The sequence below is a fragment of the Penicillium maclennaniae genome (genome assembly GCF_028827695.1).
Source record: "Penicillium maclennaniae strain IBT 15551 chromosome Unknown utg000004l:1.0-3007600.0:1.0-3009580.0, whole genome shotgun sequence".
In the NCBI taxonomy this organism is placed as follows: domain Eukaryota; kingdom Fungi; phylum Ascomycota; class Eurotiomycetes; order Eurotiales; family Aspergillaceae; genus Penicillium; species Penicillium maclennaniae.
In genome coordinates, this window is record NW_026623216.1 from 2,823,676 (window position 1) to 2,845,955 (window position 22,280).

The 22,280-nt window shown below is 50.4% G+C and overlaps 10 protein-coding genes across 10 annotated transcripts; 4 read left to right on the forward strand and 6 right to left on the reverse strand.

Moving 5' to 3' along the window:
• Positions 1–520: 520 nt before the first annotated feature.
• Positions 521–4,304, forward strand: N7477_005195 (GTPase-activating protein LRG1; the record flags this gene model as incomplete). The annotated part of the gene is made up of 5 exons (XM_056966858.1): positions 521–898; positions 960–1,662; positions 1,717–2,370; positions 2,431–3,812; positions 3,873–4,304. 5 exons carry the CDS (start codon positions 521–523, stop codon positions 4,302–4,304), a joined length of 3,549 nt encoding a protein of 1,182 aa, XP_056823639.1.
• A 1,574-nt stretch (positions 4,305–5,878) lies between these two features.
• On the forward strand, positions 5,879–6,982 carry N7477_005196 (alpha/beta fold hydrolase; the record flags this gene model as incomplete). The annotated part of the gene is made up of 1 exon (XM_056966859.1): positions 5,879–6,982. The coding sequence occupies one exon, from the start codon at positions 5,879–5,881 to the stop codon at positions 6,980–6,982; it is 1,104 nt and encodes a 367-aa protein (XP_056823640.1).
• A 420-nt stretch (positions 6,983–7,402) lies between these two features.
• On the reverse strand, positions 7,403–8,598 carry N7477_005197 (uncharacterized protein; the record flags this gene model as incomplete). The annotated part of the gene is made up of 3 exons (XM_056966860.1): positions 7,403–8,093; positions 8,142–8,403; positions 8,466–8,598. The coding sequence occupies 3 exons, from the start codon at positions 8,596–8,598 to the stop codon at positions 7,403–7,405; spliced, it is 1,086 nt and encodes a 361-aa protein (XP_056823641.1).
• Positions 8,599–8,802: 204 nt separating this feature from the next.
• On the forward strand, positions 8,803–9,808 carry N7477_005198 (proteasome regulatory particle base subunit RPN10; the record flags this gene model as incomplete). Its single annotated transcript, XM_056966861.1, has 4 exons — positions 8,803–8,828; positions 8,882–8,920; positions 8,978–9,197; positions 9,254–9,808. The coding sequence occupies 4 exons, from the start codon at positions 8,803–8,805 to the stop codon at positions 9,806–9,808; spliced, it is 840 nt and encodes a 279-aa protein (XP_056823642.1).
• A 250-nt stretch (positions 9,809–10,058) lies between these two features.
• N7477_005199 (trafficking protein particle complex subunit 4) lies at positions 10,059–10,931 on the reverse strand (the record flags this gene model as incomplete). Its single annotated transcript, XM_056966862.1, has 3 exons — positions 10,059–10,365; positions 10,499–10,621; positions 10,753–10,931. The coding sequence occupies 3 exons, from the start codon at positions 10,929–10,931 to the stop codon at positions 10,059–10,061; spliced, it is 609 nt and encodes a 202-aa protein (XP_056823643.1).
• A 1,933-nt stretch (positions 10,932–12,864) lies between these two features.
• N7477_005200 (putative C2H2 finger domain protein) lies at positions 12,865–14,190 on the reverse strand (the record flags this gene model as incomplete). The annotated part of the gene is made up of 1 exon (XM_056966863.1): positions 12,865–14,190. The coding sequence occupies one exon, from the start codon at positions 14,188–14,190 to the stop codon at positions 12,865–12,867; it is 1,326 nt and encodes a 441-aa protein (XP_056823644.1).
• Positions 14,191–16,567: 2,377 nt separating this feature from the next.
• On the reverse strand, positions 16,568–17,122 carry N7477_005201 (uncharacterized protein; the record flags this gene model as incomplete). The annotated part of the gene is made up of 2 exons (XM_056966864.1): positions 16,568–16,798; positions 16,832–17,122. The coding sequence occupies 2 exons, from the start codon at positions 17,120–17,122 to the stop codon at positions 16,568–16,570; spliced, it is 522 nt and encodes a 173-aa protein (XP_056823645.1).
• Positions 17,123–17,141: 19 nt separating this feature from the next.
• On the reverse strand, positions 17,142–17,447 carry N7477_005202 (uncharacterized protein; the record flags this gene model as incomplete). The annotated part of the gene is given in 2 exon segments (XM_056966865.1): positions 17,142–17,345; positions 17,358–17,447. The coding sequence occupies 2 exon segments, from the start codon at positions 17,445–17,447 to the stop codon at positions 17,142–17,144; spliced, it is 294 nt and encodes a 97-aa protein (XP_056823646.1).
• A 390-nt stretch (positions 17,448–17,837) lies between these two features.
• N7477_005203 (uncharacterized protein) lies at positions 17,838–21,466 on the reverse strand (the record flags this gene model as incomplete). The annotated part of the gene is made up of 6 exons (XM_056966866.1): positions 17,838–18,281; positions 18,366–18,535; positions 18,662–18,842; positions 18,893–18,962; positions 19,018–19,926; positions 21,381–21,466. 6 exons carry the CDS (start codon positions 21,464–21,466, stop codon positions 17,838–17,840), a joined length of 1,860 nt encoding a protein of 619 aa, XP_056823647.1.
• Positions 21,467–21,933: 467 nt separating this feature from the next.
• Positions 21,934–22,238, forward strand: N7477_005204 (Major facilitator superfamily domain general substrate transporter; the record flags this gene model as incomplete). Its single annotated transcript, XM_056966867.1, has 2 exons — positions 21,934–22,074; positions 22,113–22,238. 2 exons carry the CDS (start codon positions 21,934–21,936, stop codon positions 22,236–22,238), a joined length of 267 nt encoding a protein of 88 aa, XP_056823648.1.
• Positions 22,239–22,280: the final 42 nt, after the last annotated feature.

Consider the following 22,280-nt stretch of genomic DNA (forward strand, 5'->3'; position numbering starts at 1 on the left):
TCACCATCCCCCTCTTTTTCCTTTGATGTGCTGTTTTTAAACCCGGGGGTTGTTTGCTGTCCAGCTCTCTTCAGCTTGTTGTCCTCGCGGGCGCCCGCTCACCTTAGCTCGAACCCTTTGGCCCCCTCCCCGCGTCCCGTCTGCGCACTGGACATTCCTTCTCAATCTGTTCGCTCTCGAGCCTCACACTTCTATTGAGACCTTTCGCGTCAAAATTTGTGGTCCTCTGCTGCTGTTGTCGCCTTTTTCCTGCGCGTTGTGACTACATGGCGTGAAGGTGAGTGAAAGCTGAATGGCGATTTCAGCTAACCCACCAGTGCTGCGGACCCCATTCTAATAGACCGACTTTAGTTTTGCACAGTACGCGCCCGATCTGTCTTTGAAACCACCCTGCGATCTGCTCCTTGCGTTCCCCGGAAGCAAAATTGATCCCTTTGTCTCGCCCTAAATTACCTTGCATGCTGCGTTCGCCGCGTTGTCGCTCTCGTCATTCGCTCCTGATTTCTAACGGGGGACCAACATGCCCCCCGGTGAACTCCCGGCCAGCCTGGTTGCAGGCAAGCCGACCCCAACGGTGAACACCTCGGGATACGGAGCCGGTTACCAGAAAAACACACCTACCTCCCCCGAAGACAGCTTGATCCCGTTCGACTCGCCCACCACGCGCACTGCAGGAAACAGCCCACTCGGCCAGGATGACCGCACAGGTCGGGGATTGGAACCAGAGCAACCTGGCTACAGGGATCGCTCCAACGTCCGCGATCGATCGCGCCCCAATGGTCGACCCAACAAATCACCAAGCTCATCACGACTCTGCCAGAAGTGTAATGAACCGTTGACCGGTCAGTTTGTGAGAGCGCTTGGAGGCACATTTCACCTGGAATGCTTCAAATGCGAGGTACGTAGATTTTCCTGGCGTGTGAATTAAACAGAACTTGTGGAGGTCTAACACCGCATAGGATTGTGGCGAGATTGTCGCGTCCAAGTTCTTCCCAGTCGACTCCGAGGATGGCAGCTGCCAATTCCCACTTTGTGAAAAAGACTATTTCCGCCGCTTGGGTCTCCTTTGCCATGACTGTGGCGGTGCGCTCCGGGGCTCCTACATTACAGCTTTGGATCGCAAATATCATATTGAGCATTTTACTTGCTCTGTATGTCCCACAGTTTTCGGCGCCCAAGATTCATATTACGAGCATGAAGGCAAGGTCTACTGCCACTTCCACTATTCCACGCAGTTTGCCCAGCGGTGCCACGGCTGCCATACTGCCATTCTCAAACAGTTCGTCGAAATCTTCCGCAATGGTCAGAATCAGCATTGGCACCCCGAGTGTTACATGATTCACAAATTCTGGAATGTCCGACTCTCTCCCGCTGGTCAAACTTGGGAACCACCGCCTGTGGATGTTGACGCTACTCCCGAGGAGCGTGAGCATATCCGTCAGGAAGAAGACACAATGGAGGAGAAGGTCTATAATATCTGGAGCACTCTCTCCACATTCGAAGAATCCTCAGCGGCATGCATCTCCGACATGCTCCTCCATGTCAGCAACGGAGCTTACATTGATGGTGTCCTCGTAGCCAAGAGATTTATTGCCCATGTGGAGGTTCTTTTCTCTGCGGTCGATCAATTGGCTGTTTTCATTAAGTCACAAGGGGTCAAGGGTGAGTTCGACGAGAGGTCCTTGTACTTTGAGCACAGCTGACTTGTAATTCCAGATTTATCATACGGACGCGAAGCTAAACTTCTCTGCAAAAAAATTGTCGCATTCTTTGCTTTGTTGTCGAAGACTCAAGAAACTGGAGTTCAGAAGCTCGGCGTCACCCAAGAGCTGCTTTCCTTGGTTACCGGTCTTGCTCATTATCTCAAGCTTCTCATTCGTATCGGTCTTCAGGGCGCCCTCAAGCTCGAACGCGAAAAATCAGCATCTGATGGTCTACATGATTTCCTGGCGCATTTGTCGGATATCGAAGGACTGGCTCCGCCGGAAGATGAAAACGAATCCATTGATCTGACCGCTGGAGTTGAGGGTCTGGCCGATCAGCACTCGGATTGCTGCATTTCTTGCAAAGAGCCCATCGACGACGAATGCGTTCGGTCTGGAGATCAGCGATGGCATTTGAAGCCACCCCATCTGTCTTGTTCTTCATGTGACAAGGACTTGACCGTTACCCTGTCGGATGCATTGTGGTGTGCAGATGAGAAACGTGTTTACTGCTCGTCATGCGCTCATCACCAAAACCTGGACTCGAGGGTCCAAGGTGATTTCATTGAGGTCTCGAAGTTGCAGCAATTCGTATTCCTTCTGAGAGTTGCTCTCGCCCGACTCTTGGCGGTTCTTCGTGCTGGAGGAACGCTCCCACATACTTCAGGTCTGTCTCCCTCGGCATTTCACTCAACAAGTTTCGTAGCGTCACTGACTCCCTTGGTAGATGATCCTAATCTCAAAGACTACGAAAACAAGGATAGCTTCCGGGTCCAGCCTGGTGAATTCAGACGCTCTAATACGCGCTCCCAATCTCATAGCGGCGGCAATCGCGAAAGCATTCAAGAATCATCGCTTGAACAAACTGTTGGTGAAATGCGTCGTCTGCGTTCCATCCGAAATGAGCGGACTTTGTCCACGACGTATAAGAGGGCGCGCGCGTCTCGAATCATCGACGGCCCTGAGGGTCGAAGTGCGACTCGCCCTGGGTCCTCAGGACACGACCGTAGCGACCCTCGTGGTCCAGGCTTTCAGATCGTTGAAGAGAAAGATGCCAACGGGGAAATGGTGAAAGACTTGACGTTTGGAGCTCAAGATGCTCTTACTCTAGACGACATACCTCGCATTGTCGCAGCTGAACAGGCTAAGGAACAACGACCAAATGCCTATCGGCATGCCGGCACCAAGCTGGTGGACTCCCGTGAACCTATGCTTAGGTACAGAACTGGACATCAACGTGGTCTATCCGGAGCAGGATTGGATATGATTATGGAGCCCACGAGCCGTACTAAGCGATACTTCTCTGAGCTGACAGCTTTGGAATACTTCATTGTTCGCCATGTCGCTGTCCTGTCCATGGAACCGTTGTTGGAAGGCCAATTCACCATGGAAGAACTGTTGTCCCTTATTGAGTCTCGCAAACCGACCATCTGGAACATTTTCGGCCGTGCTTTCAAAGAAAATAAGAAAGCGAGCAAGAAGAAGGGTGTCTTCGGTGTTTCTCTGGACTACTTAGTCGAGAAGGAAGGTACCGAGTCTAGCCACGGTGTTGGTCCTGGAGCTTTGCGCATTCCGGCCATTGTGGACGACGCAGTCTCTGCCATGCGTCAAATGGATATGTCCGTTGAGGGTGTCTTCCGAAAGAATGGAAACATCCGCCGACTCAAGGAAATCTCCGAATTGATTGATACCCGATATGATCAAGTGGACATGTCCAAGGAGGGCCCTGTACAGATCGCGGCTCTCCTGAAGAAGTTCCTTCGTGAGATGCCCGACCCACTCATGACCTTCAAACTGCACCGCCTCTTCGTTGCGGCGCAAAAGCTGTCCGATCCCGAGAAACAGAAGCGCGTCCTTCACCTCACCTGCTGCCTCCTACCCAAAGCCCATCGCGATACGATGGAGGTTCTCTTCACCTTCCTTAATTGGACATCATCCTTCTCGCATGTGGATGAGGAATCTGGAAGCAAGATGGACATTCACAATCTCGCGACTGTCATGACACCGAACATTCTCTATCCTAATACCAAAAACAGTACAGTGGATGAAAGCTTCCTGGCTATTGAGGCAGTGAACGCACTCATTACGTACAACGACACAATGTGCGAGGTGCGTTAGCAGGATCATTTCCCTTCTGCATTGTTCGAGGCTAATTTACTTTCTCTCTAGATACCGGAGGATCTGCAATCCGTCCTGAGCGATCCGACTCTTTTCAAGGAAAATACCGAAGTGACAACGAAAGAAATCTTGAAACGGTACGGCGATATTGCTCGGGGAAGCTTCAGACCCGAGAATGGTGGGGAGACTTTCACCATTACTCCATCCAATCGCAACAACCAAAACACCCCGACCTCGGCAAGGATCGAGACGGACCCTTCTCAGGATGCTGCCTGGCAGATGCAAAGCTCGGTTCGTCATGTTGCTGGAAATAGTGCCCACGCTCACTCCGCCAGCGACTTTGGGCCGCCTCAACCGTCTTACCGTCGTGAGCGCAGTACCAGCAATGGCAGTCAACCAAATGCGTCCGATAACCAAGGCCAAAACCAAAATCTTCCTTACCGACCTCGTCCAAATGCCGGTGCCATGGGCGTCACTGGGTAGACTACGGTTTCCTTGTTTCCCTTCATGCACAGTTACAATCCCGATACACCATTCTTCGATGAACCTTGATTTGCATCAACTGACCTGGCGCCATATCTTTGCCCGGCCATATTATTGCCCGTGGTGTCCTTTTATTTTCTTTTTCTCTGGGGGCTTGTCTTTAGCGTTTCTTTCTTCCCTCTCTTCCCTTTCTACCCTTTTCATCTCTTTCATCTCGACTGACAGGCTTGGTTGACGGAGTTGTCTTCTTTTCATCCTCTCCCACATCTTAATTCTAAGACGTGATCAGCGAGCTGATTTGTCCTGCGATTGCTTGCTTTTGTCCTCCATCGAGGCCTAGTTTTGTGTTGTCTTTTATTATCTTTGCATCTGATCCTGCGGATCAGTCATACCCATATCCCATTTCAATGGACTGTTCTTATTTCCTAAGCATGTGAAGTGTCTCTTCTTTGCTCGGACGAGGCTCCGAGTTTACCTTAGTCCTCGTTGGTTCTTGGTTCTTTCTTCCCTTTACCTTCTTTTATTCGATGGTCTTGCGCCCTAGGCTCACGGATTTTGTTTTCATTTTCATATTTTCTATTCATCTGTTGCTCGTCCACCAGCATGATTGCCATGATACCTGTGCTGAGTCCCAATGTAGCTTTTACTTTCCAGTGCCGGACACTTTGAATCTCTTGTTTTTCGGGTGCTCCACGTACTTCCCTGCCATTGATGGGATCCGTCTAGTGTCTTGTCTATATCTGAAATTTTGCAGCATGTCGCTAGTCATCTAGGTACTGAGCAATATCAAGGTTTTGTGGGACACTCTCTTGGCGTGTACAAACACCAAGAAAACAGTATCGTTGATATGTGCAGTACCAGGGCCAAGACTGCCTCTACCACGAGGTTCTTCAATGTTGCCTCTGTAATCAGCTCCTTGTCCAGAGCCCCTGTACGTTCTCTGTAAAATGGGCCTGCTTTGATGCTCAGTCTAAATAGAGGCCTTCACACTTAGAGCTAGGCCGAGTGATCTCGCCAACAGCTACGAGTAGATGAGCTCACAAGTGACAACAACCGCAACATGTGGCGCGAGTAGCTGAGCCTCGAATTGCAGGAGCGGTAGAACTTCAGCTTGACTTTGCTAGTTCGACAGTGATTCTTGATGATTATGGAGGTGTTTTATAGGCTAACTCTGCTCGTTGTAAAATTCAGATTTGTTTATATCGGACTTGAGGCTGAACATGCCGCGGGATTTCTATTTTTTCTTCTTCCTTCGGCAATCTACAAACGTCTTTAATCCGAGCCTGCCTTTTATCGAAGAAGACCGGGAGCGTATTTGGTTTCAACACCGCAGTCTTTCATTTGATTCTGTGAGTATCTACAACGAGATTGATCCATGCTACATTCGGTCAGCTTTTGAGGCCTATTTGACAGCCTTCTCGCCCCCATATTGACCCCTGTATGCATTGCCTCAGCTTTCTCGCCAGAATGAGTCAGACGCACTACCCCTCCTCTCTCATCGGGGAGATTATAAAGCCCCGATCTTTTCCAGTCTTGTTGTTGGGTATCAAAGACTTTGCTTACATTTACCCATCATGGCTACCCTTACACACCATGAAGTCACATACGCAGGCGATAAGAAGATTCATTATTTGGCAGCCGGTCCAGTTGATGGGCCTCTGGTCCTCTTCATCCATGGATGGCCAGCCACCGGCATCACCTGGAAACCCCAGCTCGATGCCTTTGCCGCAGTAGGCTTCCGAGCTATCGCCCCGGACATGCCCGGCTACGGACAATCGACTGCCCGCCGGATCGTGGATGATTACTGCCAAGAAGCGATCGTGGAGGGGATGATGGCTCTGCTCGCCGACACGGGCCGCATGGCTGCTGTCTGGGTGGGACATGACTGGGGCTCTGCTGTGGTTTCCTCGGTCGCCATCCAGCATCCGCAAACCGTGAAGGCTGTCGTGAATGTCTGTGTGCCATACTCGACCATCGAGCTTGGCTGGGATGGCTTTCTGCCGTCGGTAAATCGTGAAACCTACCCGGTGGATCAATACGAGTTCGGACAGTGGGATTATATGAAACATTACGAGGAGGACTTTGAAAAAGCCATCGAATGGTTCGATAGTGACATTGCTGGCTTCTGCAAAGCGATCACGACAAGGCCAGCTGCGCTGCCAGATCGCCATACCCCTGTCATGATGGCTACGGTGCGCAAGAATGGGTGGTTCAACGGCCTCCCGAAACCACCGAGCGTGGAAACGATTGGCCCGTCAATGCTTGCTGAGGACGTGTACGAGTCTTTCGTCAAGGACATGCAGAAGACTGGTCTTTGGAGCGGCTCTGCCTATTACTTGCACCATAAGCGGAATGCTGATTACAATGGAAGTCGCGACAGAACGTTGAAGCAGCCTGCATTATTCATCCATGCTACATGGGATCTGGTGTGCGATACAAAGAGCTCGCGGCTTATCGAACCCATGAAAGAAGCTTGCTCGAATTTGACAGAGGTTACCATCGAAGCGGGCCATTTTGTGCAGTTTGAAAAGCCTGAAGAGTTCACTGCTGCCGTGCTGAGGTTTATAGTAGAGGAACTGCCGAGTGAGTGGCCTGGATCCTTGGACAGCGAGTATAGTATACCAAGACCAAGTCCGAGTCTTAGCCATGCTGGTTCGCATCTACAAAGGAAACATTAATGAGATCAAAGTAGCTCACAGAAAGAATGAAGTTATTTTTGCTCGGAAGCTTCCTGTGGTGAGTTCGGGTTGATGAAATACCACCAGGCATGCAATTGTCTGTCAAAGGAGCTTCCTAGCGAAGATGCGGGCAATTTGGAGCATATTCCATTAAAAGCAAGGCGTGCGTTTGGGGAAAAGGCAATCTATGCACTCAAGCGACTCTCTGAAAGTAATCAAGGATATAACCTTGCGTAGATAGTCCAAAGGAAAGAAAGATAGCAATTTAACAGACACAGCAAACACCTACTATGACCCTTGCCCAAAATAATATAGAACGCCTTCCAATTTCTTGTCCATGGTAGCGACATTCCCCGCCCGAAAACAAACACCTTAATATAACACCAAGCTTGTATGCGGCATTCAAAGCAATAAAGACGTCTAGATTCGCTTTCGTAGGGCTCTTGTGCGGGTCGTGGTCTCAGTGGTGGATGCAGGCGCGGTGGTCTTGCGCACGGTAGCAGCGGATGCAGTCTTCTTCACCGCCATAGAGGCAGCTTGTGGCCGAGCAGTGCCAGCTTTCTTGGCCGTGGAAGAAGCAGTTCCGGTGGTTGCCTTTCTCGCATTGGTGCCTGTGCGAGTCGGTCTCTGAACAGTGGTTCCCGAGGAAGCCGTGGAAGACATGCTGTTCTTGCGCTCGATTCCCTGTCGAGTGGCGGGGCGTGGAAGGGGTGACCTGACGGGCCGAGGCCCGGTCGCAGCTCGAGAAGTTGTCTTCTTGGTTTGAGAGGACGGATAATTGTCCCGCACCGTGGAGATGGTAGTACCACGTGGGCGAGAACTAGGACCGCCTGCGCGCAGGGGACTTGATGGTTTCAGTGGAGAGGTGGGGCGTGACAAGTATGAAGGCTGTCCCTTCTCGGGAGAGGCACGGAAGGGGGATTGGGGATAAGTCCGTGAATTAAGAGACTTGGGGGATAAAATGCGGTTGTCGTTTGCTCGCACTTCTTGGGAAGCAACGCGCGAGGCACTGCCCGCAGCAGGGGCTTTGCCGCGACGCTTGGGGTTCTTCAAACCCTCGGGTTCCCCTGTCGCCGGGGCATTTTCTTTGTCTGAGTAGTGATCGTCATGGCTGTAAATATGTTAATAGAAAACTTAGCCGGTCAATGGGAAATCTTGCCTCGTGCGTCGAGATCGATTGTCGCGTGCGGGAGAGAGAGCCTGATCGATAGAGATGCTGGGAGGAGCTCGGAAAGCCTTGATAGGTGAAGCCTTTCGCATGGGTGATGTTTTGAGAAGCCCAGAGTGCTTGTCGAAGAGCTCGCCCATCGTCACCTTGCGTAAAGAGACGGGAATACGGTTGACGCGTCGTTCAATGCGCGATCGAAGGTCATTCGCTTGCAGGGCATATTGTGAGCGGAGCTTGCGAGCTCTTTCGGTGACTGCCGAACAGTTAGTACTGCTATGTCCATTAATGTCCCATAAAGGGCCATTTTCTACTTACTTTCAAGCTGTAAATTGTCGATCAATGCCTGCTTCTGACTTTGGGTCAGACGCATACGCTTGGCCGGAGGGCCGGTAGGCGTGACATCGGTCGGGTCCGCAAATTCAGGGGACTTTCGTTTCAAGGTAGCCATTGTACGGTCGAATAAGGACGTTTGGTCGAGTAATCGGGAGATCTAAGAACCAGAAGAGGCGGAGGCGCGAAGCCACAACAAACAACCACGCGGGCGGGAAGAATCGGCAGAATCCAAGCTTCACCTCATCGTCATCACCGCCGTCCTTACACATCGACTTTACCTCAGTATCTCCTCATAACCTCCGCTCACACAACCGCCATCATGTCGCTCGAAGCTACGATGATCATGTTCGTCAAGGTTCCTTCTCCGAGCTTGCATTGTCGCTAATTCCCTTGTCCAGTGTCGACAACAGCGAAAGCAGTCGCAATGGTGACTACACGTGAGTTGCTTGTCTCTTCATACTCTTTGCTGTCTTCGCATCTTCTAATCCATGCAGATCAACTCGCTGGCAAGCTCAAGTCGATGCCGTCAGTATCATCCACAGCGTCAAGATGCGCGTACACCCACAGTCTGCTGTTGGCCTTATGAGCATGGGCGGCAAGGGCCCTGAGGTGCTTTCCACTTTTACATCCGATTTCGGCAGCATTCTCGCCGGTTTGCATCGCACGAAGATTCATGGCACCTCTCATCTGAGCTCGAGCATCCAGGTCGCAGGTGTAAGTAGAAGTTCGAACCCGTGGTGAGATTGCTAAGCTAACAATGAACTGTCTAGTTGGCGCTCAAGCACCGTTCCGAAAAGTCTCAGCGGCAACGAATTATCGTGTTCTCCTGCTCCCCGATCGAAGAAGACGAGAAAACTCTGGTCAAGCTGGCCAAGAAGATGAAGAAGAACAACGTCTCCATCGACGTGGTGGCATTCGGTGACCTCGAGTCCGATCAGACTAAGAAGCTGGAGGCCTTTGTGGATAATGTGTCGAGCGGCGATAGCTCCTACTTGGCTATCATCCCGCCCGGTCCTCACCTGCTCAGTGAGGAGCTCCAGCAGACTCCTATCCTCGCGGGTGAAGGGGCTGGTGCCGCTGCCTCAGGAGGCGGCGATGGTGGCGATGCGGGTGGATTCAACTTCGAGGAAGCTGCTGAGAATGATCCTGAGCTCGCCTTTGCCTTGCGGTTATCCCTGGAAGAGGAGAAGAACCGACAGGAGAAGGAGAAGCGTGACCAGGACGCCCAGGAGGGCAAGACGGAGCTGGGCAATATCCCTGAAGAGGGCCAGGGCGAGTCGAGTGGTCAGGATAAGAAGGATGACGACAAGATGGACACTGCGTAGATTCAATTTCTTGCGGAAATGATCTGTGATGCATACCCGGCGTTTACTTTGGTTTTTTTATATGTTCCTGTATACAGTACTCGAGAGCCTCTTGTAGGAATGGTCTACTGGGACGGAAATGTTGAGTTATGGATGCGATTGGTATTATGCACAAGCCGGGAAGTGGCTTTTGTCCAGATCTCACATAAAAGCGAACAAACAAATTGTCTACAGTAGTCGTAAGGTCATGATCCCAGTCCCGGTTTAGGGGCTATGCTCTCCCTCTCAGCCAGGCCGCCAGATGTCGATCAAACGCTTCACATCGCACTGGCATTTCTAGTTGGTAAAAGGGGTTTTTCATCACGTAGTCCGCATACAGGTCGTAAATTTTGTTGATGATGGTTTCCACGTTGCCGGTCATGGGATCCGTAAACAGCAGGAACTTGGTGCCGGTCAGCGTCTGGAAGCAAGTCAACCGGAACTTGTCCGTCTCGAGATATTCTAGTCCTGATACGGATGCACCAGGGTTGGGATAGCTGTAGCTTGATGTCGCAGGCGTGCTGGTGCCGGGGAGGAGGCTGCGGGGGAGTTCGTGGTCGGAGCGAGAGGTATTTTGGGAGTGATGGAGCGTGTGATAGCGTGGACACTGCATCATCGGCGTGATTAGTGATTGCAGCATAGACACAAGAGTTGCAGGCGGGGGTTTCTTACCCGTGAAAGGTACCAGCGAGGACGAGGTAGTCGTTGGTCGAGAGCTTGCGCAAGCCGGCCTGGAACTCGCGCTGGTAGATCAGACCACCGGCCTTGTTGATAATGATGAGAGAGAATACAGCCCTAGTGAGGCGGAAAGGTCAGTCGCGCATTCAAGAATGCATCGCAAGGCGAACGCACATGATGGAGGCGGGAGTGTCTGTGGTTTAGACAACGTGGTCGGTGGAGAGAAGGCACGCTATAGTATATGTAACATGCCTAGATAGCAGGTGATCTCCACAGCAAACAAAAGCGGTTGGTGATTGACAATTGCCGTGGTTGAGGTGTCGAGCCCTGGAGCTCTGGAGATCGATGTCGGAGTCGGAGTCGCGGGGAGTGGGAAGTCGGCCTCCCGGTTCCGCGTGGAGCTGGGCCCTTTAATGTTCGACCACATCTACGCTGCGATAAAATGATCAAAATTGAGCACTTGCAGTCATATTGTCAGTCGATTCATATTTGCAGATATTTTCGAATTGATTCACAATCAATTCCAGGTGCTATAACTGTATTGTTGGGGAGATAAAAGGGGACTCCATTCCGAAAGGTATATATCCAACGCAAGATCGGCCAGTCCAGGATAGATATCCAGGTACTGGAACTCAAAAAGCCCACAAGGCCAGCAGGGTGTGGATGTATCAGCACTGAGATCAGCAATCGACTAAAGGACGTCAAAGTGGGAGATAGAAATAACATAGGAGGTAAGATTCCTGAGAATCTTTGGCAATACATAGCCCATGGTAATGTGTCTCCTATGCTCAGCACTTCTCCACATTTTATTGGCTTCTTTTATTCCGCTGGCCATTCGATATGCACGTCCCAAGTTGACCCAAACCCGGCTTGAGAATGGCTGAGCAGGGTAGTAAACTTGGGGTGAAACTCTTGACCTGGAACTCAGATTCGACATTCGGGATTGACGTCCATATCATCAGGACCATTTCTTTGGCGCACAATGCATTAATGGGGATTGAGGCGTGTGAAGCTACAAGTTCTGATAATTGACAATGTGTTCTCAACCGCTTCAGTAAGTCAGCCTGGGAAGCAATCTGCCCATCGCGGGCTATGAGCTTGGAGACAACTGAGTCTGATTTCCAAGCACATGAGTCGCGTCCACTGATATTGGAACCGGTGGCGAAGCTATTCTCTCACTTCAAGAAGTGTCCGTTCTGCTGATTTATAGACCATTCCAATGTTCTTGCAATCTCCGCTGGGCTCCATTTTTTTTTTTTTAAATCTCAATCGTATTACTCTCGGCATTTCACCCAGATATCTTGGTTCAAATGGTGTCTTGTTACATTTCGCGGCCCGCTTCATGGCCGTCCCTTGCATCAGTGGCTAGTAGCACAAGTCGATGTACAAATGCGGAGTGCAGACTCCACAGACTGACTGCAACAAATCGGTCCATCATGGAATGCGTGCTTTTGGAGCGTTGATGGATCCAAGCACGGTAGCTATGCCCAGCAATCCCAAGCCTACGGTGGCTACTCTACAAGCGCATCCTTCGATCGAGATATGATATGCTTATTTGATTTTTCACAATCACAATCACACTGTACCTACAAAATCGGCCCAGATGTCTTCAGTCCTACTTTGTTGGCTTCCTTAACCCGGCATATTCCGGTCTTCTTGCTGGCCGCAGGGATGCGAGTCATGTCAACGGCTCCGTCGGCGGACCCACGTTCCATTGCGTGAAACACGCCGGCCCCCGCCTAGACTGCCAAAGAGGAGGAATATTCGCAGGACCATCTCAGGCATCATAGACTCAATGCCATTGGGACGGATACAAATGTCGGTTTCCCGTCAATGTTCTAACGCCAGGTTCGGGGTATGAGTGATGAGTGGTCAGCATAACATGATAAGACTTGATTAAGCCCGGTAGCTGTAGTGCGAGTGATTCAGTGCCTCGGGAATCAGCCCTATCGTGACCCTTTGTAATTGACAGGGCGTGGGATTTGGTTTGGGTCGCGGCTACTGCACTTCTGACGTCGACGGGATCTGCGGGACTTTTCCCGCTCGTTGTGCATGCATTCGACCGGCGCCGTCACTGCGAAAGCATGTTGGAACTAATTCACTTCTGACGCTCATTCTCCTTTAGTCGACCACTATGCTCCTTAGTACTACTCTACGTCGACACATCAAGTGCTCAAATGTAATGTCTCCCAGGTTGATTTCTGGATGTGGAGAAGATGTCTTTCCATTATCGTAAACTCTTTAACTCGGTGAAATCAAAGGCGCATTCATGATGGAGATTTCCTTAACACCGTGTGAGAACGCTCTCAATCACGTAGACTCAAATTGTAATAGAAAATACCAACCAAATAACATCTCTATTATGTCGTACTAGAAGTAGTCGTGAACGCCAGTCGGCATTTGCCCGCCGTAAGAGTCAAGATTCCCTCGCGAAGTCCCCAGTCACGTAACGATAGGTCTTCGAGCTCCTCGCCTAGATGATCATCGCGCTCAAAGTGTCGCCCGACGTGCTCCATCCGCGCGTCCCAGCTTCCTTCGCCGACAAATGACTCTCGGCAGAAGCCGCAGTGGCTTTGATGCGGTGGTAGGCGTAGACTGTACCAACAGCGTAGGCGAATATGATCTAAGCTTTCCTCAAAGGCTGCGTGCTCGGCTTCTGTACTAGCTCGTCGTCGACCGGATTTGAGCCAGGGAGCGTGCATTCGGCGCAGGTGCTGAGTAAACAGGTCCTTGCGATTAAAGTCGTTGGGTTGACCTGGGAATGGGATGCAGCCCGCAGATTTCGGAGATGGAGAGGGTGCCACGAAGTTATCTAGGCCAATCTGGTGGGTGCTCACGCTGCATTTGCCCACGTCGCAGCGGTAAAAGCCAAGTTGTAAATGTTTCGAGGTGACATGCCTCTTCCATTCATTTTTTGAAACAAATGTACTCTCGCATCCGTAAGGCGCGAAGCTGCAGACAAACGTCCGTGGTGTTTCGTTACAACTGCTGTTTCCACTTTTCCCACTTCTCCCTCGACGACTGCGACTTTGTGTGGATGTCGGCGGTCGCTCATTAGTCTTGCGTATTTTTGACGTGGAGGGGGATTTGGAAAGGTTCTTGAATCGACGTGCGATCTTCGGGTAGGCCATGGGAGTGGGGACAGGAGAGAACCATTGCAGTCCGAGAGTCCCGTTCTGGTCTGACGGGCTGGCATTCCAGCTATCCAAGTCGCGCTCATAAGGGGATGAGTGTTCGGGCTGAGGGTCGAATAGTGCCAAGGTGGGAATCATGATGGACGGGTCGATTTCAACTCGACCATCAGGAGTCGGGTGTTCGCTCTGCTCGGTGACAGTGGTGCTAGGACTCTCCTCATGCTGGAATAGAGGAGAGGAAATGCAGGTCATACCGGAAACACTGCTGCTGTGACTGCTATGGGGGCTCGGAGGGTCTGATATCGTAGAAATGGCACTGCCCCACGGCGAGATGGGCTCTGAATAGACGGTGTAATCCGCAGGCAGATACCCCCTGTTCAAACCCAGCTGCCCACGGCTCCACCATGCATGCGGTGTCAGAGAGGCCTCGGGAAGCTTGGGCGGATCCAAGGGAGATTGGAACGGTGACTGAGACACCCGCGTCATGAACGCATGGCTGGTAGGCTGCGTAGAATAGGCATCATGCGTGGGAGCAGTGCCCGCTATGGGCATGATGGGAAGTTCTGTGAAAGATGGGTAGGCGTCCATAGTAAAAAAACGAGGAAGCCGGAAAGGATGGAAATGGGGGAACTCCGGAGATAAAGAATGGATCAAGTGCGCAATAATTTCCATTGAGGGCCGTAGGAACGGGGCCCAGTGTGGCATCAAGCAAAGCATCAACGAATCCCATCAGACACTTCAATGTCCAGAACAGGTGGCTCGGTGGGGCTGAAAGAGATGAGCCTCAACAAGCTTTCGTCTCTGAGTGGGCCATGGCAAGGGATCCATGAGTCTGTGGGCGGGCAATTGCCCTGATCTGCACCTGACAGTTAGTGTAGACTTGTTCTTCGGAGCAGCGAGCATTGTAAAGCGGTTCTGATTGCTGAGAAAGATCAGCATTGTGAATAAATGGCTCGGGAGATCGCAGTTTTTACCAGATAGGGCAAGCTAGACCCCAGAAGCGCCCCATTGTTCCTCGCATCTTCCTTGGGCGCGACCCCCCGAGGCCCCTGGCTCAATGCTAACCGACCCTAGCTCGACCCTAGTAGGGCCCTAACAGGCCTACACGAGCCGGCTTAGTGTTGCAGAGACCAACACGCGGCTCGCATAATCCCTGTGAAGATAGAAGATGAATGATGAGAGATATGATAGATGATTATTCTAGAGATGAAGCTATGGATCTAGATATCATGGAGGCTGAGGCAAGGATGCGGTGAAGTGGGGCAGTATCCCAATTCAATGCGAACACCCCCCCGCGCCGAGCGGGCTCCATGAGAGACAAGAAGCTTCCTGAGGCTATTTTCAATAGAAATGCGCCTCTCCCATTGGTCGAATCAAAATGTGGTTGGAATATTAATGTTGAAGCGTGTGTAAGCATGTAAAAGTGTCAGGTTTGCTGTGGAATAGATGCCAGACCCAATTGCTTCACAAACCGCTGAAAAAGGGTTATTGGAAGTGGTTTGGTGAGGCTATTAGCAGCCTGCTCTGCGGTGGGGACGTACTGAAAGAGGCAATTATTGGATGCAGCCTTCTCCCGCACATAATGATATTTGACATTAATATGCTTTGAGCGGGTGGTGAATTTGTCCGAAGATGCTAGGGCAATGGTGCCCTGATTATCCTCATAAATGACTGTCGGCCTTGGCACGAGGGCTTGCTGGCCGAGTTCTGTAAGCATGAGTTGAATCCAGGATAGATCTTAGCAGCAGAGGCATGCCGCAACGTATTCAGCCTCCGTGGAAGAGAGGGTGACAAGGGTTTGCCTCTTTGATTGCCAGATAATTGCGGCGCCGGCTAGTATGAAGACGTAGCCGGTGGTCGAGAGCCGATTATCGTCGTGCGGGCTTGCCCATGAGGCATCCACGTAGGCGAATAAGGCTAGACCAACCGTAGGATGGTGGGAAAAATGAAGGCATAGACTTTTGGTGCCTTTCAGATAACGGTAGACTCGTTTGATAGCCTGGAAGTGCAGAGAAGACGGATTGTGTGAATATTTCGCAAGCTTACAGACTGCCTAAGAGACGTTAGGCCTAGTGGACACCACCACCCACACGAGCGAGCCGACTTGCTCCTGGTAAAGCTGTACCATCTGTGGGGTAGCCTGAGCACCGGAATCGTAAGGGGAAAGAACCTCTTTATCGTTAAAAGGCGTCTGAATAGGTTTGACAGAAGAAAAGGTGAAGCGAGACAGAATCTTGTCGATGTAGGCTTCCTACGAGAGATAGACGTCGCTGGCGAGGTGCACGATATCTATTGCCAGGAAACGTTTCATAATACTATTGTCCGTGAGCTGGAAGTGCCTCGAAAGGATAACCTTCAGTAGCTTAATGGAACCAGTCCCCTTTAGGGACAGAAGAAGTATATCGTCCACATGGACGAGGATATATATGCGTTTGCCCGTATGGGTGAAAACAGAATGGTCAGTATAGGTGCGCGTGAAGCCAAGAGATAGAAGAACGCCTTTGAGGGTGTTATATCACTTAAGAGGAGCCTAGCGCAGGCCGTAAAGGCTACGCATAAGAAGACTAACTTTGCCTGGGTGGTCGTCCTTTATAATCTTAGGAAGTTTAATTTGAATAGACTCCTTCAGGTCTGCATTAAGAAATGCAGCCACAATATTAATATGATAGTAATCCTATGAATAAGCTGCATACAAAGCCATAAAGACCTTAAAGCTCATAGGACGGGCAGTGACGGCGTAGACATCGAGGAAATCCCGGCCTGGAACTTGTTGGAAGCCACGAACCACTAACCTAGCCTTATATATGCCGTTATCCTTGATGCGGAAGACCTAGCGTAAGGTGAGGGGCTTTCTGTTACGTTCGCGGTCGATGATACGCCATGTTCCATTATCTGTATGATTTTTCAATTCCTTGTGTGCAGCCTGAAGCTATTTAGCCTTATCGGGGTAAGCCATGGCCTCAGTCCAGGTGTCCGGGGTGTAAGGGTCGCCGGGGCGAGAGGGCAATGACTTATCGACCGCAGGAAGGACGGCATGCGCCATAAGGATAGAAGATTCTTCTACCTGAAGCTTATGAGTTTCAAGGGTATGCTTCGCTATAAGGCGTTCCGACCGTCGAATAAAAACATCTGGATGGGGTGGAACGACTGGTGAAATGGCCTATGGAATAGGGTCCGAAGGGTGCAAAGACACTTTATCCTGATTATGAAGGGTCGATGTAGGACCAAAGGATACAGTATCTAAGGCCTTATCATTCACATCTAAGCCCACCCGTACGGGAATATATGGTGGTGCCTGCAAATCCCGTACACCCCCCCCCTTTAATTTGTGCCTCCACTCCTTTATGTCTGTGTTGAAGGTGTCTGAAAAGACTATCGCTGATTGGTGGGAGGTAAGGATTAAGCTCGGGAGCACTGGAAGGACGGTCGCGAGGGCTTGCGGGAGGGGAATATCTAGCCTTATTTCGGCGAAAAGTGTTAGCATGGTTAATGAATTGATCGTCCTAGTGTTCCGCGAAGCCTTCAATTTGGTCGATATCGAAGGTTTGGTCAGTATGATAATCGTCGGCAAATGGAAGAAACTTAGCAGGGGCGAAGCGACGTCGCTGGCGCTCCATCTCGTCCATATTCATAGCCTGATTAGGCGAGGGCTTATGTATTGCATCCAGATCATACGACGGCTTCGGCAGATCAGTGGGTGGCAATTCCTAGAAGATGACATCGCGAGAGATGACGATCTTCTTGGTTTTGATGTCATACAGACGGTAAATACTATCGGTCTGGTAAGCAAGCAGGCGGGCTTCGGCCATATATGGATAAAGCTTGGTTTCACGGCGCTGCGAGGGAATGAGATACTAGGCTTAATAGCCTAAGGCACGAAGGTTGGAAACGTTGGGTTGACGTCTATGCAGTGCCTCGTACGGAGTTATTTCTATCTTGGAATGCTATAGACGGTTAAGGGTGTAATTAACGCCCTGAATGAGTTCTCCCCATAGATATCGCGGCAGCTGGTGCTCGGTGAGCACCGCAATAAGTGGTTCGACGAGCTAGCGGTTTTTGATCTCGGAGATGCTATTTAATTGATGGGTATACGGCGGTGAGGCATCCTAGGTAGTCCTCTTAGACTTAAGATAGGCTTGCAATGGACCGATAAATTCCTTGGCCTAATCTCTATATACTGACTTGACTTGGTAGCCAAACTAGGTAAGAAGGTAGCTTTCGACGACCTGGTAGCATTTGACGACGTCCGTACGGGCCTTTATAAGGAAGATCCAGCAGAAACGGGACGCCTTATCGGTGATAGACATAAAATAGGTCTCGCCTTCCTTGGTGGCAATAGAAATAGGTCCCCAGACGTTAATATGCAGAGAGTCGCCTGGACGGACGCGGATGGATTTGTTATCGCCGTACGGAAGTTGATAATCTTTGCCAGCGAGGCATAGAGGACATAGAGTCTTTAGGGCGGAGCCTTTGATTAATTTGATGCCTTCCGCGAAGGTAGGCATGCGGCGAACGCGCTGCTCGCCTGCATAACAGAAACGTCGATATGCGAGGTCTATAGAGATAGGTTTAACCTCTATAGGCATAGCTCGCACCACTGAAGCCGTGGCGGACGTCGTGAAGGTTGCGGAAGCATAAAAGGTCTCCAATTAGTGCTTCGAATCAGTTCGTAACCAGTAAAGATTATTGTCGGCGTCTCTATAGCCCACGACCTCACCGGAGCTAACCTTTGTAAGGGTTACATAGTCAGAGAGCGTGCAGGCAATGCCATCGTCGCGGAACATAGTGCGACACGATATGAGGGAATTCTCGAGGTCCTCGGCATGCCAGACGTTCTTCAAGATGATAGAACTAATGATCTGGCCGTCCTTACCGAGCGTGGTCAGATTGACGGTGCCTAGGCCCTAAGTGTAGAAGCGTTTCCTATTTGCAGCCTTCACGGGGACTCTGCATAGGGAATATTCGATGAAAGCGTGACGGTTTGGCGTCATATGGTGTGAAGCGCCCGAATCTAGCATCTAACGAAGTGGATTGAGACTAGCATTCGCCGTGGAGATTGTGGAGATATCGATAGAATCGATCTGGACATTAGCAGTGTTAATAAATATATCCTCCGGGCTGGTTGGAAGCTCCGCAGTCGCCTTTGCCGTGGTGGTGCCCTTATTGAAGGACTTGCCGGTATTTGCGGGATTGAGGAAGTATTGCTCGGAGGTATGTGCCGACTTTCTATTGTGGAACGTATAAAACCACTTACTTTGGCTACCCCCCTGATTGTTGGAAGTCTGCGAAGCTTGATGACCTTGCTGTCGGCCCGAATAGTCTTTCTGTTGGTAACCAGATTGCTAGGAGGACTGCCGAGAAGTCTGTTACTATGAGGACTGCTGCTGAGCACCTTTCTTTGTAGTGTTAGAAGAAAGGGTAGGATGTTGCTTAGTGCTATTATAGCGCTGGTCCTTAGCAGTGCCGAAGTCAGCGAAGACGTTCTCTATGAGTCTGTCGTCCTTTAGGTCGAATTTCTGGGTGCCCTGAAGCCAAACCGTGGCATTAGGGTGAAAGCCTATAGCACGGACGAACATAGAGAATTGAATGGCGACAGGAAGATACTCGTCGCCTAGTGCTTGGTCTACTTCCACGTAGGTACGCTGCCAGTTTGCCATAAACTGTGCGCTTTGAAGGCCTAGTTTGTAGACGGTAGACTTAAGCTTTGCCCACTTAGTGGCAATAGTCTGTTGTGTGGGGCGGCCGTACAGCTTTTTAATAATTCTGAAGGCTTCAGAAGCATCTTCAGTCTGTTTGACATACTGTATTAGGTCGTAATCGAGGCAAGAGACGAAGATATTAAGGACTGTGAATATAAGAGCTTCCCACTCTTGAAATTCCTTGTTTGGCTTATCGTAATACTTATGAATAAAGTCCTCAAGCTCCTGAACAGACAGTGTGTCAGGGAAGATGGTGGCCGGCGGCTTATTATCCTTATGAGAGCCTGAAAGAGAGCGTGGTCGTCGTCGATACTCACGCAACGCCCTGTTATTGTGTTCCTTTGCGATATGCTCACGAAGCGTGCGCTCGCTGGGGACAGTGCGATAAGAAGTGAATTGGGGACGATCCTCACCGATAAGGATCTCCCAGTGGCGTACACCGCGAGACTTGAGAGCTCGCTTGAGTTTAAATAGCCAGTTGGAATAGTTTTGGGAGCCTTTGAGCTTCCTCACACGGTCGGTGATCTTGCCGTAGTCGTCCGTAGCTATTATAGCGACAGAGAGATGCAAGAGAGACCGTAGAAGGTGCCTGAATGAAGGTCTTTAATGGAAAATGCCTCTGGTCGAGGTCGTTGAATAAGAAAAGGCCTTCGCACGACACTCGCGGCGGCGAGGTCGGCGACGGCGAGGTGAAAAGCACTGGTGAAGGGTGTTGGACTGTGGTTAAACAGCCTCAACAGAGCAGAGGGCTCATAACCTGTGAAGATAGAAGATGAATGATGAGAGATATGATAGATGATTATTCTAGAGATGAAGCTATGGATCTAGATATCATGGAGGCTGAGGCAAGGATGCGGTGAAGTGGGGCAGTATCCCAATTCAATGCGAACAATCCCAATTGAGAAGAAGCTGCGAGCCAACGGGCCACCCTCGTCCCTCCCGTTCTCCCACTTTCCCCGGTCCTGATCAACGGTGGATGAATCCTGGCCCGAGGATCGCCGACCGGATCGTGCCAGATACTTGGACTCCACATGCCAATGATGGCCGCGGAGATGTGTTGTCCGAGCTCCCCTTGTCTGGCAGCCGTTTACTGATCGCTCCCGCTGAATCTGAAGTCGTCATTATTCTCATCTGTGGTGAGTGTAGTGATGCATGTACCGTGAGCTAGAAAGATTCTCCACGAAGGCGGGCAATTGTGACGGCCAGCAGAAGGGCGAATGTCATATTTGGCCCCCACGACCGCCCACTTGGCAGCCTCCACCGCAATGAGCCATTCAACGCCGCCCGTTTCAGCCACCCGAATGAAGACGAAGCCTATTTATCGCTACGGGGACAAGAGGAGCTGATCCTTGGAAGATCAATGGGAGAATGTGACTCATGATTGCCCATAGATTTAAGATTGATCTTTGTGCATGAAACGCGCCTCTTGCACCCATAACTTCACGCCTGCTCTCATTTGCATGGAATCGCCTGCGGTGAAAGAGTTCGACCTACTCAGTAGGTCGAAGTAAGCGCCTGGAAATTTTTGTTTCACGGAACAGAACATGGCGCTTCCCGATAGTGTGTCTGACGGTATGTCTGACACCAAGTCAGCAAGGGGCGATACGTGGTCCGACATCCCGAGTCATGCGCTTTTAGTCGCAGTGGGCTTGTCAGCACACTAGATCCATGATTTAGTGCTGGAAAATCTACCGGATTCTGTCATTGAAATGGCCCATAGCATTCTAATATGACACACGCAGCTTAGAACAAAGATTTTTGAAAACGAAAACGCAAATGAGACGCACTATTGGAACGATTGCAATCGCACCCCGAGCTGCTCAGGTAATGGGGATCTCGAGGACGTCGACTCCCCAGCAAGACACCAAGGCCATTGAACGTCGCTTCTCATGTAATAACTCGCGGGATATATTCAGTGAATAACCTGCTGAACCCTCCAAACTCATAGCACCCAAAAAAAAATTGATGCCATGTGTTCAATTACCTCAGTCCTCATAGGAAATACGCTAATCTTCTTCGTATTTGTCTACTCGAGCTACCTACCAGCTAATTTTCGCTTGACCACCACTTGACTGACATATTGAACGAACTAGGGAGGTGGTGAGGATTTGGAGGGGTATGAACTTCATGGTCGCGATAGTTTTCAGACCCGTGAGCGGAGTCCTCAAACAAGGACATATTCTCTTCGTCACCAGTCTACTCCATGAACTGCGCGTGATGTTGGAATCAGAATTGGGCATTAGGACGGTGAGCCAAGTTCAAAGTCAGACTGGAAGCCCTGTATGCAGTAGGTCAAACGTCATGTAAACGGGTATGGATAATGCGAGATGCATGGCATATGTCGTGATCGGATAGACGTTTCCCACTTCCCAATTGAGTGCCCGCTCTGCTGTCAATGCTTGGTTTTTCCCCAACACATCCGGAAGATTGATGATTTTTCATCGCTGACTCTTATTCTTTCTCGCCCTTGCTCGTTTTGGTGGTCGAACTTGACACTTGAACATGCAAAAGCTTGTAATTTGCGTTCTTGGACTGAACATTTGAGCGCGATTTAATTTACCCTGCCATGGCCAGTCAACACTGCGCCGAAGACACGATGTCTGCAACTTTGGTGCAGAATAGCATAGAGCATGCAGAAGAGGCGATAATCACTTTGCCAAACGAGCAACAGCCCCTCTTGCAGTCGGATGCATCCGCAATATGGGAACCACCACCAGCCTTTTATGGATTGAGCTTGGTATGTATAAATGAGCAAAGGTCATCGGGCCAAGTTAGAAGCTAATCGAGTATTCTACAGCAATCATGATGAATTTCTTTCTCGGTGGCTTCGACAGCACAATTACAGCATCAACGTATGCCGTTATTAGTTCCGAGTTCAACGCCGCTAACACCGCTTCCTAATTGACTACCTCTTATCTAATCACGAGCATAGCATTTCAGCCG